Source organism: Cyprinodon tularosa, unplaced genomic scaffold (assembly GCF_016077235.1).
Source record: "Cyprinodon tularosa strain WSP-4 unplaced genomic scaffold, ASM1607723v1 ctg1, whole genome shotgun sequence".
Lineage (NCBI taxonomy): Eukaryota > Metazoa > Chordata > Actinopteri > Cyprinodontiformes > Cyprinodontidae > Cyprinodon > Cyprinodon tularosa.
Genome location: NW_024037781.1, coordinates 2,120,031 through 2,137,059, shown reverse-complemented (window position 1 = coordinate 2,137,059; position 17,029 = coordinate 2,120,031). Strand labels below are relative to the sequence as shown.

At 37.6% G+C, this 17,029-nt stretch overlaps 1 protein-coding gene across 2 annotated transcripts in view; it reads left to right on the top strand.

Moving 5' to 3' along the window:
• The window catches only part of LOC119783697 (interleukin-1 receptor accessory protein-like 1), a 399,178-nt gene extending 387,114 nt beyond the window's left edge, over positions 1–12,064 (top strand). Inside the window, exons 11-12 of one of the 2 annotated variants that reach the window (XM_038285371.1) lie at positions 4,107–4,151; positions 9,791–12,064. In XM_038285371.1, coding sequence (XP_038141299.1) covers positions 4,107–4,151; positions 9,791–10,518 — 773 coding nt within the window. In that variant the 3' untranslated portion in view covers positions 10,519–12,064. The remainder of the gene's footprint in view (positions 1–4,106; positions 4,152–9,790) is intronic. The other variant, XM_038285439.1, reaches the window with a different exon arrangement.
• Positions 12,065–17,029: the final 4,965 nt, after the last annotated feature.

Sequence of the window (17,029 nt, the reverse complement as noted above, 5' to 3'; positions counted from 1 at the left end):
ACAATTATTTTAGCAGCAGAGACAGACAAAATAATTAAAAAAAAAAAATAAAATCTTGTTTTTTTTTCTCTGTTTAAACTTATAATTTCCTCACTGATCATGGTGATGCTGCTCCCCTGCTGTCATATTGTTGCATCAATAAATCCCCTCATCCACATTAAAGTTGCTGCATTTTCCTAACTTACAATAATCTAAGAATGCCTCAAAAAGTAATAATATTTGTGACAAAAAATCAATCAAATTTATTACACTAGTGAGTAAATCCAAATATCGGTTCTCACATTTTGTAGCTTAGCAGTCACATTTAAGCATAAATTTTTTCATCTGTTTTAGTTGTTTTTGTCTTTTTTTTCTATGAAATGTTAACCTCAGCATGAAAACAATACATTTTGAAAGGTTTTACTGATTTATTTTAATGTTTTCTTTTTAATGCCAACAGTCCAACATTTAAAAGAAAGTTCAGAGTGTACAGATGCATCCGTTCTAAGCTTCATAATTTGGCTTCAGGTTTCAGGGAAACCACTAGTTGTTATAAAGAAGCGTTATGAGATTTGATCTCTGTTCTTGGCAGAATTCTTAGACCTCATTTAAATGTTTTGGTCCCTGCAGCTAATTCTTCTTTTGAGCATATTTTCAACATGGCAGAGGTCAGGCCCATTCCACCAGCTTTATGTTGGCCCTTTTTATCCAGGCTATTTCAGATTTTTCTTTTCTTTTAATGGTGAGAAGTTTTTGAAATCAACCACTACCAAATAATTTAACATGAATGGGCTAAGCTAACTGGTGTGCCTTTTGATTGAATAAAAAAAAAGAATATTACAGTTATTGTGAATTAGGTTCAAAATGCAGAACAGAGGGAAAAAAATCTATTAAATCTAATAAAAAAAAATCTTTCTTAAAATAAGTGCATTTTGTCTTGAATTGAGGAGGTAAGTGAGACACTTTAACACTTTAAATTATTGCAATTTCTTATTTCAAGTGCATAGCATCTACCGAAAATCCTCTAATACAGGACAGGGCCTTTATTTCACTCAGGTGCATCTTGGTCCAGGCCATTATTGGAAGGAGGCCAGAATTAGAGGCAGGCCTATTTTCTATTTGATCATAACAGACTACCAGTGGAATGAATAAAAACGAGATTTTGTGTCTCTTTGAACCTATAAAATACGAGGTTCATTTATTGAAAAAGTACAGTTACCTTAACGGTATACAGAACATTATTCAGACATCTTCCAGCAGCTGCAATTTTCTGCACAGCAATACAAAAAAAAAAAAAAAAAGACAGAATGGAATTGTTTTTGCAGTAAACCAGTGTAGATGAGTATCTGTGTCATTAGAAATCTAAATTATGTCCAAGTTCAAATATCTAGTTGGAAATAAAGGAGGAAGAATTTCTCCTTTAATATTTTATTTGCTTTAAAAGAACCAATGAAAGATATCCTCAGCATGATGGGTACTTCCACCATGCTTAACAGCTGGTGCGGTTTTAAAAGTCCCACCATGGATCCTGCCTCTCCTTGGATTCTGAAATCAGTAGACTTCTGGTTTGTAAATGTGAGTTCTTTTATGTTTCTATAGAGCTTGAAAGTGTCCCTATTGGAGTAGGACCTTCTTTAGTGGTTTGAATGGAACTAGTTTGATCAGAGTATTCGAAGTTGGATGCAGTTGGGTTTTCATACAAAACATCCAAACCATCTGGACGGAAATTAAGAAAGCCGACATTAAGCTTGATTCCAATTCCTTCTCCCAGCCAAATTGAAAAGCTGTGAAATATGCCCCATACTTGGAGCAAGAGAAAATTACTGAACTCAACAGATTCTTCCAATTCCGGCTGGATTCTCTTTAACGAATAAAACTTTTAATAGAAATGTGCTAAAACACAGTGAATCAAACATTAGAGAGGGTTTATGTATGTTTTTGAGTCTCTATGTGTAATTTTGACACTGTTCAGATCAAAGAAAATGCAGAAAATGTTGATCTAGTTTGTTAATTTTTAGATTCATCTTGTTGTATCACCACTTAACTTTTGTTATAGAATGGAATAAAAGCCTTATTGAAATCCTAAAATGAAGAAAAAGTGTTCCCGTGATGAATGTACAGAAATTTCTGATCAGTCAGATTTTGCAGAAATAAAAATGTAGTTGAAACAAAATGCAGCACTCACTGTCAAAGATTATTTAAAAAGCAATGAAATATAAGTGTACAGTAGGAAATTTCAGGCGTGTTAGACCCAAGTAACCCTTATTACCTTTGAATGCTAATCAACAGAAGGTGCAATCCTGTTGATTACAGTCCATTTCCGTGATCTGGCTCTGCAAAGACTCTGTCTCTGCATGCTGCTATGTAATGGTGTCAGCTGCACATTACAAAATCTCTTTATGCATGGATATTAGTGCATGTTTTACCATAGCCCATTCCTAATGGAGCATCTCACCATGGCCCGTGCTTATCTTTGATTAACTCAATACACAGATGAGTTTGATAATATCATTATGCTGTTAGCCTCCATTTCAATACTTGCATCTGCCTGTCTTTTTTCGCACATGCTGCCATTACTAAATCGGCGATCCGTCAGTGGCATTGTGCCAGGGTTATAAGCTGAATCTGTTTCTGTGATGATGTGCTCGCAAACCGGAGGGGACTGCTGTAATATGGGAGAAATGGCATAGAAATGCAAGGATCGAGAGGAATCTCAGCTACAGCTGCCACCATTTCAGCTTAGTGTCGCTGTTTACTGGTTTATTGTTACTATGCATAAGCACTTAGCTCCCATTGGGAGTGTATTAGCATCTGAACCATTCATATGACACTCTAGAGGCAGAGTGATGCATAAACAGAGTTTGGTCTTCTGGGGGTTCAGCATGTGTCAACAATCCAAAGTTTGGTTTTTGTGACATGTCACTACACAACATGATGGATTATTTTAGTAGCATTGGGGACAATTTAACATTTGGATTTGTTGTGCAGTGGATCTCAAATGTCCACAAATTCATACAGAATTTAAAGTCTTTTGTAATGTAAAAAACATGAAGAAGTTGTTTTTTCCACATATAATCAAAGATTTGTCCTGTAGATTTATAAGGAAGGATGCAAAAGAAATGATTAGGCTTTTTATTAGTTGTTTAGTTTGAATTTATTTCTAAAAAATATATTTTTTACCATATTACATTTTGATTTGAACACATTACCTATATTTCTTTTGATTAATAACTTATTTATAAGTAAAAAAAAAAAAAAAAAAAGATTTCCACACCCCAAATACTTTTTAATTTTCATGTTGAATCAGGCTTCTGCTTTTTTGTTGTTTTGATTTTAAACCATGTTTAAAATCTAGTAAAAAATAAACGTCTGCCTCACAGCTACTTTTATTTCTCTGAAATCATCCAGATGAGGCTAAAATCTTAAACAATGTTTTTGGTTTTAAAAGTTAAAAAGGAAAGTTAAGCTTTAATTTATTATATATTTTGCACATACACAGCATTGAACATCTGAATGAAAGAACACCATACCCACAGTGAAATATGGTAGTGGCAGCATCATACTGCGGGGCTAGTTTTCTTTCGGGGGGCTGAGGTTGCAGTTCTAAAACAGTTTTTATCCCAAACCTGCAGGTGTTTGCTGGAAGAGATCAGAATTTAAATGACATAGAAAATAGATTTAAAAGCCTTTTTCGTTTTAAGGTGGTCAGATATCACCAAGTCAAAAGGCAGGATAAATTTAAGGGTTTTTGTTCCTAATAACATATTTGTTTATTTTTTTTTATTTTAGTTGACTTGTACAGGATAAGTCTCATATATGTGGAAATGTGAAAACCATTAATCATGGTTTGTGGACACTTTTCAGAGCCTCTGTACCTTTAACATTCCTTAAAGCGTCACAAGTCCAGGATAAACTCCCACCAACTGAATTCCTCTCCTTATTTTTATGCCTCATGTCCCATATTAAACTGGAATAAACTGGTCAGTGCGATTTTCACCCAATCGCCACAATCGATGCTTCACTTGATAAACACAGTTTATGCCAATGCGTCCCCACATTTCCGTAACTGTTTTCACCTGCTCACAAATCTTCTGATCACGCTTTAAATGTAAATATCTATTGTTTAGGTTTCACCAATGATCATTTCCAGGATGACACACGACTACTTAGAGGTACTTTTTTTTCACCGCAAATTCCTCAAACATGTGTCGATAAACACAGACTCTGACGTGTGGCTAAGATTTTGATGAAGCATGTAAAAAAAAAAACTTAAGGGAAATCTGTTTTTGTCTGCTTTCAACATGCCTTATATGAAGTTGATGAAATCATTTTCTTGTGTCAAGCAAAGTATTTTCCAGAAAAGAAGGATATTCCCTGAAAAATTCAACCAATTAATGACCATCTGGGGTTTTTTGCAGGTTTTGTGATGAAGATTGCGGTTCTAAAACCAACAGGAAATTAATCAATTTAACTGTTAATTTTTGCTTTATGCATCTTACCATATTTTAATTGTGATAAAACCAACCTAAAGTGCTTCAGGGAACAGAGTCGCCCCTTGAAGCCATATTTTATTCAGTCTCAGTTTGTGTTTATTAAAAAGGGGTGTTTTGCCATGTTTCTAATTTTTTTTAATTTTCAACACTTAAAGGAAAATTCCGGTTTTTAACACTTTTAGCCCCTTTTCTGTAGTGTCCAGGATGAAATCGAATGATCGACACCAAAATTTTGACGATTGGTCCTGTCTCTGCTATTTGGCTCATGCAGAATCCCCCCCTGGCTGCTTCAGAATGGCTTCCATAGAGCATGTCCGATAATGTCCTTAAAACAACCTTAAACGTTCTCTTTTTAAAATATGCTACTCACCGGGTCGTCAGCGCTGTTCAATGACGTTCCAAAAAAAGTTTCGTGAAGAAAAACCGTTCCTGTAATGTTTTATTTAGCATTTTGTAAATCCCATTGAGTTCTGTTGGAATAGTCAATATCCCTCCGCCACCGGAAACGGAAAGGGGGCCTGTTTACGCTTAGTTGTAGTCTTTTCGCAAGGCCCAAGTGTTTCTGCTTCACTCTGTGTACTCCTGTTAAACACTTTAAAAAACTCTGAAAATGGAATACGAAAGGTGGATTCTTGAGGAGGACATATTCATATACATTCCCAAAGTATAGAGACATTGTCGCCAACTAGTGGTATGGAGTGTGCAACGCTTCAGATTCGAACGGGAAGCGGAAGTTTATAAGCGGTTGTGATGTATCGGAAAAAATAGTTCTGGGATTTACAAAATGCTAAATAAAACAAGACAGGACCTTTTTCTTCACAAAACTTTTTTTGGAACGTCATTGAACAGCGCTGACGACCCGGTGAGTAGCATATTTTAAAAAAAGAACGTTTAAGGTTGTTTTAAGGACATTATCGGACATGCACTATGGAAGCCATTCTGAAGCAGCCAGGGGGGGATTCTGCATGAGCCAAATAGCAGAGACAGGACCAGTCGTCAAAATTTTGGTGTCGATCATTCGATTTCATCCTGGACACTACAGAAAAGGGGCTAAAAGTGTTAAAAACCGGAATTTTCCTTTAACATCCTCAAAGTTACATATGAGGATCTGAACAATAATCAAAGGAATAAAGGAAAGAAAAGTAGAAAGTTTTTAGTTTTTGGTCTGAGTAACTCATGAAATTTGAATAAAATACAGTATGTATATTAAGCCTAAAAAACTCAAGAGAAAACAGAAATAAACTGATGCAAAATATTGTGAACCTTATCAAGTTCACAATACTTTGAGTGTATGCAGAATTTTTGAACTTTTGGTTTGGTTTCTTTATCCCGTTTCCACTTATAAACTTTTTTTTATTATTGATGTGTCGCAATTATTATTCATGTAACCTACTGTACCGCTTCCCATGTGGTTACCAGTTCTCTATCGTTTTGACACATTTTAGTGTTGAAATGCCAGTCATCTAATTCAATTGTTTTAATTTCTATGGCACTATATAACCCATGTTGGTAATCTTTTCGGTGGTGTCATAATGCATTATTTGCATCTCATCTTTACATCTTTGGGACCTTCTTTTCTTTGTTTCAGATCATCTTTCCTTACTCTCCAGCAACCTTTTCTCTTTCATCCTTCTCTTTTTGTCTTTCCTTCCTTGTGTCCTTTCATAATTACTTAGGTTCTCCTTGTCATTTCCTTCTTGGCGCTCTTAGCATACTACCTTTTTTTCCTGGCTGTTTATTTTCTTGTGTCCTTATTTTCCTGAAACTCCACTATGAAAAGTTAAACCCTTAGCTGTTAATGGTGCTGATGTTGGATCATGTTTTGTTTTGTAGCTTCAAATCTGTGTGAAGTCATTAGCCTAAGTTTAAGTCAATTAAATACGTATGTTTTTACTTTCTTTCTACAATAACTACAATTTTTCTGTTTTTCACTAAAACCATCTCACAAAATAATAATAATAATAATTCCCAGCCATCACTCTGGCCAATTCTGGCAAGAAAAGTTGCTACTGGCTGTCTTGAAGTTACTAAATGATGTTTTATCCAGGTGGGATTACATTTGCAGCTGAGTCTGACTTCCTGTTGATGCTTTAGAGAAGTGGGGGGGACTCGCAGCAGCCCTCACTGCTAACTGAAGACTGTGAAAATCAGAACACTCGCTACTTTCAACACAGACAGACCGAAAAAGTAGATAGATTTGTCGTTAGGTGCTATTTTCAAAGTAGTTGGCTAGAGATGTCTGTAGAATTGCTAATATAGTTGCAAACTAGTTGCATGTCCTTAACTCACCTGCTCCTTGTTCTGTCAGAACAGAATACGCCGTCAGGTTTAGGTTTTTATCCAATATAAATGAATTCTGAGTCACAGCCAAAGTTTCCTATGATTTTAAACAAAAAAACTATTTCTAACCAAATTTCCATTCCTGCACATACATTTTTTACTTATGTCTACAAAAGTAACTTAATTTAAATTATTATTAACTTATTTGGTTTTAGCTCTAGATCAGCGGTGGGCAATTCCAGTTCCTGAGGGCCCCTATCCTGCAACTTTTAGATGTGTCTTTGGTTCAGCACACCTGAATCAAATAAGTAGATGATTGAGAGGACTCTGGAGGAAGTGAATGCATACTAAGGAGGTAACCGAGCCATTTCTAAAAGTTGCAGGATACCGGTCCCCAGGAAGTGGAATTGCCCACCCCTGCTCTAGATGCTTCTTCTTTCAACATCCCAGAAATGTCAATCTTGTCTGGCCGTTTCTGCATCCAAGTAATAACAGTATAAACAAAGTTGACGGGGGTTAGGCTGGTCAATACACTGTTGCTAAAATTAAATGTGGGAATAGTTCTCTGTTGCGCATGTGCACGCTTGTGTATTGAACAATGTATGGCAATCTGACCGCTTATGTTGTTCTAATAGAATACCGACAGGAGGGAAGAAACAGGTCAGTTGTGCGGGCCCAGGTTAGAGTAGCAACCAGAACCAGCCCTTCCAACTAATGGCTAAAAACAATTAGCCAAGAAATTTTTCATATAGGATTGATACTTATGTTGCCTCAACATATTTTCCTATTGTTTTTTTTAATTAACCAAACCTCCTATTCCAACCAAATGGTTCGGCCGCTTCATTAAAATTTTCATAAAATACATAAAACCTGTATTATTAAAGGTAGAGGCAGGAAATATGTAGCCTGAACCTTCGTTCCTAGGACAGGGCATAGGAAGTGTAGGCAATTCCAGTTCCTTAGCGTCGGTATCCTGCAACTTTTAGATGTGCCTTTGGTTCAACACACCTGAATCAAGTAATTAGATACACATACAGAAGTCAGTTGGGATTGGAGTCTATTATGCCATATATTTAGGACAAGAAAAAGTGAAAATATTTCTATTTGTAAATGCAAAATGTGCTGTCAGTTACAAATAATTCAATAAAGACACTCCTTTTTAGCACAATAAGGAGTGTCTTTATTGAATTATTTATAAACGCTTTAGATCCTGCAAACGTTTAAAGAAACCACCCAAAGTAAACTGGTTCAGACCTTGAAGTGGACATTTAGCCGCAGGGTTTAGGTGAATTACCGCATGATGACCAATTCCAAAACAGCAAAGAGACTGGCTTGTCATGTTGAAGTAAAAGGGCAACTTCAAACCCAAGTTTACTCTAATCAAGCTGCTCTCGTCGGGCAGCCTAAGGCACAGCATGACAGAAAAGAAGCAGTTCATTCTCTGACACATGCAGAGCAGACCAGGGAGGGAATGTGGCATTATTGGCTTAGAGACTAGTAGACATACTGATATATTACTATGGACGGGAGAGCCCCCTGTTCATCCAGACCACCTGCTGCTGACTCAAATACTTAAATATAACCAAGGCAGGCCCTCATAGATGTTCTGATCAAAAACAAAAACTATCAGTTTGCTTTAAGATGAGGCATGCATACCGATTTTAGTACGACAGTAGCTGATGTAGACACTCACTGTACTCAAGTACTCGTCATAGATTAATTCAGTGATCCATGGTTTTGATTGCTGACTCTTTTTGCAGAGGATAGATGTGGACCACTTTTTGGAACCCATGGAAATAACTTTAAAAAAGCCTAAGCAACCCCATAACGCTATTTAATCTGCAACTTAATCTCATAAACAATTATTTTTTTTTATTTAGTTGGGAGAATTATCATTTTGAGAAATTATTTCATAATAACACCAATTGTAATCTTAGCTTTCATTTTTTATTTCATTGTGCTCTCTCCTCCTGAGCGAACCGCACAGTGGCTACTGTATGTTTACATGCACAAAAACATTCCAGAGGAATTCCAAATCTCCATTTATATGGATACTAGATGAAATGATCTGGTACCAAGCATTTGACTAGATTAAATAATTTTAACGCAGTGGAATTGTCTAATTTTCCGGAAACACTTTAACAGTAGAAGAAGAAACTACCTGTTTTGTAAACAAGCTTGTACTTGTCCGCTCATCCTCAGCTTTCAGAAGGAAATTTATTTTTTATCGAATTGAATCGGGTTAGAATCTTCAGTCTTAATCTTTGGTCTGATGATCAAGCCTTCAATCCAATTATTTGTTTCCATAGAAACTTAGAATAGTTTTTCTTCTAGATCCAAGATTACTAAAATACCCAGTTGACAACCCGTTTTCGTTTTTTTTTTTTTTTTTTTTTTTTTTTTTTTTTTTATCATTTGACAAGATTGCTTCGATGGAGAAACGGGCCCACAGCATTGCAGAGCCTACACCGTACTTAGACTGGGCATGAACCTCTTTTCTATGGTTCTCTAAATCAAAACCCAATGAAAATATTTGTTGCAAAAAAAGCTTTTTTTTTTTATTCATCTGACCAAAGCAACCAATAATTTTGCTTTTGGACATTTTCACTATAAAATAAATGAACTGAAATTAGAGATTGGGTCTAAATTCTCCACTGGAATGACATAACCTTTTTCAAGGCTGTCTTTTTTTTAAACGGGGAAGTAAAAAGTGCATTGTGTCTGTCCTTGTTTTTTTTTTCAATGTTATATTAAATAGACACCGATTACTCTCCAATTGCGTAAACAATTTAAATCTAATTTTAACCCGATTTATTTTCTGATAAGGTATAGTTAATAAGAAAATACCTGTATGATCAGGAGTTGCTATGAGGCCAAAGAGAGTTCTTGTAGCCTGTGTTTTACTGTTACTGTTTACTGTAATTGACTAATTTTAGGTTAAGTTTGTTTAGCTTAATAAAAATGAGGAGAAATTATGAAATGAAAGTTTTTTTTTTTGTCAAACTGATGCATGTTTCTCTCTGTCCGGTGGGATCCAGCCTACATCGAGGACGTTGCACGCTGTGTGGATCAGAGCAAGCGCCTCATCATCGTCATGACACCCAGCTACGTGGTGCGGAGGGGGTGGAGCATCTTTGAGCTGGAAACGCGGCTGCGCAACATGCTGGTGACGGGCGAGATCAAAGTCATCCTGATCGAGTGTGCCGAGCTACGCGGCATCATGAACTACCAGGAAGTGGAGGCCCTGAAACATACCATCAAAATGCTGACGGTCCTCAAGTGGCGCGGCCCTTCCAGCAACAAGCTCAATTCCAAATTCTGGAAGCAGCTGCTCTATGAGATGCCCTTCAAACGCATGGAGCCCCTAAGCATCTCCCACGAGCAGGTGCTGGACGTGAGCGAGCAGGGCGCTTTCGGAGAACTCCAGACTGTTTCAGCCATCTCCATGGCAGCGGCCACCTCCACCGCCATGGCGACGGCACACCCAGACATTCGTTCGACCTTTCACAACTCATGCCACACCCAGATGAGGCAGAAACACTATTACCGTAGCTACAACTACGACCTGCCACCCGGCGGCACGCTCCCGCCGCTCTCCTCACTAGGCAACCAGCACACCTACTGCAACATCCCCATGACGCTCATCAACGGACAGCGGCCGCAGTCCAAGTCGCCGCGCCAGCAGAGCATGGAGGAGGCCCACGCCAACAACGCCATGCTGCCGCTGCTTCCTAGAGAGACCAGTATATCGAGCGTCATCTGGTGACAGATCCGCCGGCAGTCAGACCCTGAATCCTCCAGAACCAGACGGAGCCGAATGGCCCTAAGGAAACTCGCTGCTGTTCTATTTGCACCGGAAAACAACAAGTGGGGGAGGGGGCATTAAACACACTGGACAAAACTGAAATTGAAAATGGTGACGGCGACTATTTCTCGTTTTGTTTTAGTCTAATAAGAGCTTTTATTAAAACTGATCAGCAACAAAAGATTTTAAAAAAAGGAACCGAGGAGAACTTTTTTTTTTTTTTTTTGTATGCCTGTAAAAACAAGTAACACAAGCCAACACCTGTCATAAATTAACGCGATAGTCGAGGAAAACAGGGTCCTGTACATACGTTTCTTTTCTAATTCTTTGTAGCAACAGTGTTTGGGACTTGTTTCATTATGTTTTCTCATCGGTTGGGAATCTTTATTTTCCTTGTTTTGTTTCAGTTTGTACTAAAGTGAAGCAATGGCCTGTATGACGTGTTGGTAGAACTGTTGTTACCTTTATCTTAATTTGTTAACTGGTGTAGTTTCTAATGCTTTTGGTGGGTTTTTGTTTCTTGGGAGGGGGGATAGTTTGGAGTTACGGTCCTCTGGAGAGGGATGAGAGTTTGGGCTCAACCAGAATATGCAAAATTTAGAGTCCAGATGACAGGATAACGATGGGTTTTCAACTCCGATCATGTCTGAACGTTATTGGAAGAAGACTATGGTGCTAGGCTTCACATCTCTCTCTCTCACTGCGACATTTCCTCTTAAAGAGCAACCTTGCTATTTACCTTAACAGAAGATTATATCACTGAAAAGTAATGATGTGTATTATTTTATGAAAAAAGAAAAGTATATTTTTGTAACTGAGGGATACTTGCTAATAGAAGTTCTATGTATGACATTTCTGATGGAAGTGATTGGAAAAACAGATATATTAAAAAACTGTTTTATGGGGAACTGTTTAGCTCGGGGAAAAAAAAAAATCAAAGGACGACTCATTGATGTCTTTTACTGTGAGATAGAAGAGCGTCTAAAGGAGGAGTTTTGACATTTTGATTCAGCTCAGCAGACTTTTTCTATCACGATTGCCGATTTCATTGTCATTGCAGCAGCTCGCCGCCAGTTTAACAGGGATGGAGCTATCGATGATGTCAGCGCGGATGAAGGAGAAAGCCATCGTCACTCTACCCAGTTTCCACTACAGGACCAAACAAGGCTGTCCAGGGCTAAATCATTATCCGTTATCCATTTCCTCCTAAATGACAGCCCTGTTTTTTGTTTACCATCATGTTTCCTTGCAGAACACTTTAAGGCAGCATCCGGTATTTGCTAAACGACGAGATTCCTTTTCATATTGAGTCAGAAAATGTCTACAGTGCCTTGAAAAAAAAAGAGAAAGTTCACACGGATTTAAATTTGTTTTGGTAACACAAAAGTAGTTCAAAATAGAGAAGTGGAAGAAAGAAAAGTATGGCTGATTGTTCAGATCTGCAAAGCGTGGAACCAGTTTGTATGTTTGATGAGGAAAAGCCTCCCCACAGCATGATGCTGCCAACGATATGTGTACTTGTGCGTGCTCATGTGCTTGTGAAATGTCATCATCAGCCCTAGTAATGTTCGAATTCACAAGAACACAAGACAGAGAACGGACAAAATACCTGGATGGTGTTCTGGCCCCTCCCTATTTAACGAGTATGCATCAGAGCAGACTTGTCCGTTCTTGAGATTGACAGCTGTCCCAGCAGGCACCGCAGCAGCAGCTTCCAGTGGAGCGTTAATAGAGCTCAGAGTATTAAATTAAAAATTCTCTTTTCTGTTTGAGGAGAGAACATTATACTTTTAAGCATCACGATATGGATCCATTTACTTATTTATTGCTTGATTTAAAAAAAAATCCAGCTGTTGAGAGGACCGCCGTAACCAGGCTTACAGCAGCCAGGGCGAACCTTAGCCCGTCTGCAGCAGCCCTCTCTCTGCATAGCCGTTTATCGCTCTGATGGTGATTTCTTTGTTTTATTCGGCAAAATGTTTATTTAGTTTATATTTATCTGATTGTGTTAATTATTATTCCCCATTAAAAGAAAAAAAGTAAGAATTTATTATTATCTAGAGACTATAAATAGCAGGAGATGAAATGCAGCTCCAGAAATGCAGCTCCAGACAAGCTGAGCGTCCTTTTTATATTGACCCATATTTATGCTCCCGTTCTCCCCAAGTCCTTACGTTCCTATGTTCTTCTCAAGAACATACTTGGCGAGGACACAAATCCGTACTCGTGTTCTTGTGAATCTAGAAACGGCCCATGTTCACAGTGGAAATGGTGTGAACATGTGTATTTTTTTTTTTTTTCTCCACACAGCCTACCTTCTACTTTCCCTCTGTGTCCTCGCTGGGCAAATGCAGTCCCAGCATAATACTCCCCCCTACCTGTTTCAATATGTGCAAGCTTTATTCAGGGATATGTTGTAGTTTTACTTCTCAATTTAGCCATTTCTAACCAATTTTGAGCAGCTTCCATGGTCCTGCAAGAGAACGTCCCCACAGCATGTTGCTGCCACTGCCATGTATGTCAGTGGGTTTTGCATCTTGCAAGTTTTTCTCCATTTGCAAAATAACTTTTTCTTACAAATATGGGCTGGCCAGTTTTCAGCAATGCTGCTTCTACATAAAGTCCATATTTGTTGAGTTTAATTGTTCCAGTTAACAAATGAATCCCACCTGAGCGTGGATCCCTGGTGCTCCTCCAGAGCTACAAGTTCCCAAGATGAATGTTCTCATCATCTTCACATTTTTTTAGTCTTTGTTGATGAATAAAGTGACTTTAGAAAGGAACAGGTTAGTCTGAATTTCCTATTTAAGGGTACCGGGAAAGAAACATATTAGGAATGTATTTGAGAAACCTTGACAAAGTGTGGAAAAGATTTAGAGATGTGAACAGTTTTTCGAGGCACTGTAAACCTTTTCAAGACTGATCTCGTAAAACGTATATCACTTAATATTAACATAGAATTAACCTTTAAAATTGAGTTATATATTATTTTAATAGGCGGTTAATAAATGTAGAAGGAATTACCTTTAAAAGCAGTAGCCTTTTAGAATTCTAAATGCGGTATAGTTCATGGATGATGCTAGTCAAGCTGTGGTTTATAACTACTTTAGACCAAAGCAGGCTAATGGAAGCAGTTCTCATTTTCAAAAAGTCAGTTACCTCCCATCCTGATCGGTACCACTCCATCCGATCTCACCTCGCCTCCCATCCGTGACGATGGCCTGTTTTCTCAATCCACCTGTGCCACATATCTTTTAAGTTTTTATGGGAAATAACTTCAACATCTCAAGACGATTCATTTTGTGCCATAAAATATGCAAAGTGATGAATTTGTAAAATGAAAAATGTTCCTTTCCCCTCCTCTAATGTTTTGCTTTTTAATCTTTCTCTGTATGAATTGAGGAAAGGGCCTGGATTGTTTTTTTTTTTTTTTGTCTTTATAATTTATTTAAGTGTAAAATGGCACATTTGCATTTAAGATTGTTTTAATCAGAGCCTTTATTTTACACTGTTTCCTCCAAGGTAAAGAACCAAGGTGTTTTTCACGGGCGCTGTATTGAAACAGAGCTCAGATATGGCAAATGTGTAAATAAAACCTAAACAATATAAAAATGAAGACAATCGAGCCATATTCATGGAAAGGTCATCATTCACAGGGCTTCTCGGAGCGTAACCATTAATCCTCACTGGAGTTCAACTCCAACGTCTTCTGTGAAAGCTCAAGCTTTGAGAAACTCTGTGGATACAGCGACAATAACGCTTTAGGTTTGTGATTAAATCGAACATTTCTGATGATGAGGCTTTGATTGGAAAGGTCACGACGAGGGGTAATATTAATGAGAATATATAGCACAGAGTTTATTCCAGGCACTTTCATGACTTGAGACGACGTCTCTGTTTTTCTGATTTATTTTCTATTATGTATCTGCAATGTTCATTAAAAGAGATACCGTTAATAATAAAACCACATTTATGGTAATGGTGTTTCTCAGTGTGTGTGTGTGGAGAGAGTTGTGTGATTATTTGGTCAAACAAACAAGCAAAAGTAAACACTCGTTGTGTTTAAGTAGAGGCCAAGTGGATTGCTGACGATGCAACGAACTGCATTTTTTTTTTTGGCGGAGAGCCGATGCAGCCCCTCTTTCCGCCTCGACTGCTGTAACTCTTCTTGTTTTTAAAAGAAAACCTTGAAAAAAAAAAAACTAAGTAATTCTCCTTATTCCACTCGGAGGCTGAATCAGCCTGGCCTCATTCTGAAATGGTAATAAATCAGGGGAGTTGCAATGCATTGAGAGGCGCTTTAAGATGCACGGTGTCCTGATTACCGTCTGGCCTCAGGGCACACAAGCACCTTCAGCTCTCTGCAGCAGGGAATAAACTTGTTGTTCATGTGGAAATTGCATAATTCCTTTCATGTTTTTGAAGTTGCGGCACACTGGCAAATCTCAGTAAGTTAGATTACCACTTAATGGCAAAATTGATTTCACTTGAAATAAAGAAGGGTCAGGCCACATTTCAATTGAATTCAGTTTATTTCTATAGCGCCAATTCACAACACAAGTCATATCAAGGCACTTTACAGTTTAACCAGATCATCCAGTCAAATTGATTCAAAGTTTTCTATCTAAGGAAAACCAGTTGATTGCATCAACTCATTGACTCAAATGAAATCCCTCGCACTAAGCATGCTTGTAGCGACAGTGGAGAGGAAAAACTCCCTTTTAACAGGAAGAAAATTAAAATATAACATAGAAAATGATGTTAAAATTGCAATGTTATTTTTTAATGTAATGGAAAGTTTACTGGAAGAAAAAAAAGATTATAGAAAAACTTCCATGACCACTGGGAAAATGAAATTCTTAGTGAGGGTTGAGTTCAAGTACCATACAAAACTACACCAACGACTGATGGTGTATCAAAACTTCTCTACGCTGGAAACGCCTCCACCGATAATTTTGTATTTCACCTAGAGAGGCAGCAAAGTGTCAGGATGCACCTAGTCAGCAGGAAATCTCCTTAAGAAGAAGAGGTCTCTGCCTGCATTACAAGTTATACTTTTAATTTGTTGGTGTTTTCTCACTGATGATGTTTCATAATGTAAAAAAAATACAGTAGTATTACACAATTAAACGGAATTGGCCTGTCCAGCAGACAGTTTGCGACCAAATCATCCGTTTTCAGACCCTTTTGCTCCGTCAGGGCAGGCCATCTGAAAAGAATCTCTTAAATACTCAGTTTTCCTTTCTGTCCCACTTTCTCTCCTCTTTTCAACTACAACTTCTCTTTTTTCAGGATTTTTTTTCAGCCATTGATGCTCCAGTTTACAGAAAAGAGGGAATAGCTAAAAAAAAAAAAAAGCTTTAGCAACAAACAAGGGATATAGGAGTACTTCTTCGTGCGTTGGCGTAGTGGCGGACCGCTGGCCAAACAGCATAAGAGTTACAGTATGTTCGGAGCATATGGTGGCACGTATGCAATTTGTTTGATTGATAAACAAGAAGCCAATCCACTTTCAACAGTTTTGCAGGCCCCACCACGGCAAGAGTTGATGGATTAATTTTTTTTTACTTTGCGAAACCATAAGTGCAAGAATGCTAGCCATCAATAGTTGTTTTTCAGTTGTTTTTCGTCCAGTTTGTATGTGGGCTTCATATGAAAAATTCATTAGATTTTAAATTTTTGGCTTTTTTTCTTATGACATGGAGACTTTAGTTGATGTTAAAGGTACCCAAAAATTGTACTCAAGTTATAGTGAAACTAAAAATAGTCATCCAAGAAAGTGCTTGAGTAAACCGATATGTGATAAGAAGATGTAGTACTCAGTAATGATGCAGACAGACTTTATGTTCAAATTCTGGTATTTTAAAGACTGATGTCATGATGTAAAACAACAAATTCCTGCAGAAGAAATACTTTCACCATATCATTTTCCCCCATATACAACTCACTAGCATATTTTAGAGTCAACCTCATGTTGAAAACATCTGCATTTATTTGCCATCTTGTTCTTGTCCAGAGAGGAAGAACATTGCTGTCAGGTTCTACATAATGTAACACACGTGCTTCAGATGAATGAGTTAATTAGTGCTTGTTTAATCAATGTTAATTAAGGGAGGATGCACCATGCTCCACATCAATGATTTGTCCCATCAAGGTTCAGGAGGCTTCCACTCCTGAAATGGGAGGTTTCTGCAAAACTGACAAGCATTTTCGTCACGGATTGATGGTATATATTTACTATCTGATAAAACTGACATAAGATATTATTTATGCTTCAGCCTTGGTTGTTTTCATTTCATTTATCTCTCTTTATTTTTGTTAGTTTACATTGTTTACATGAAGGGAAAGAATCTCACCGTCAAATGTCAGTTTGCAGCTGAAACATTGTAGGATTGTTTTGTACATTCATTGATTTACGCAATTTGCATGTATTAAATTAGGAGCGCTTCCCCACTCTGCACCATGGTCCTTC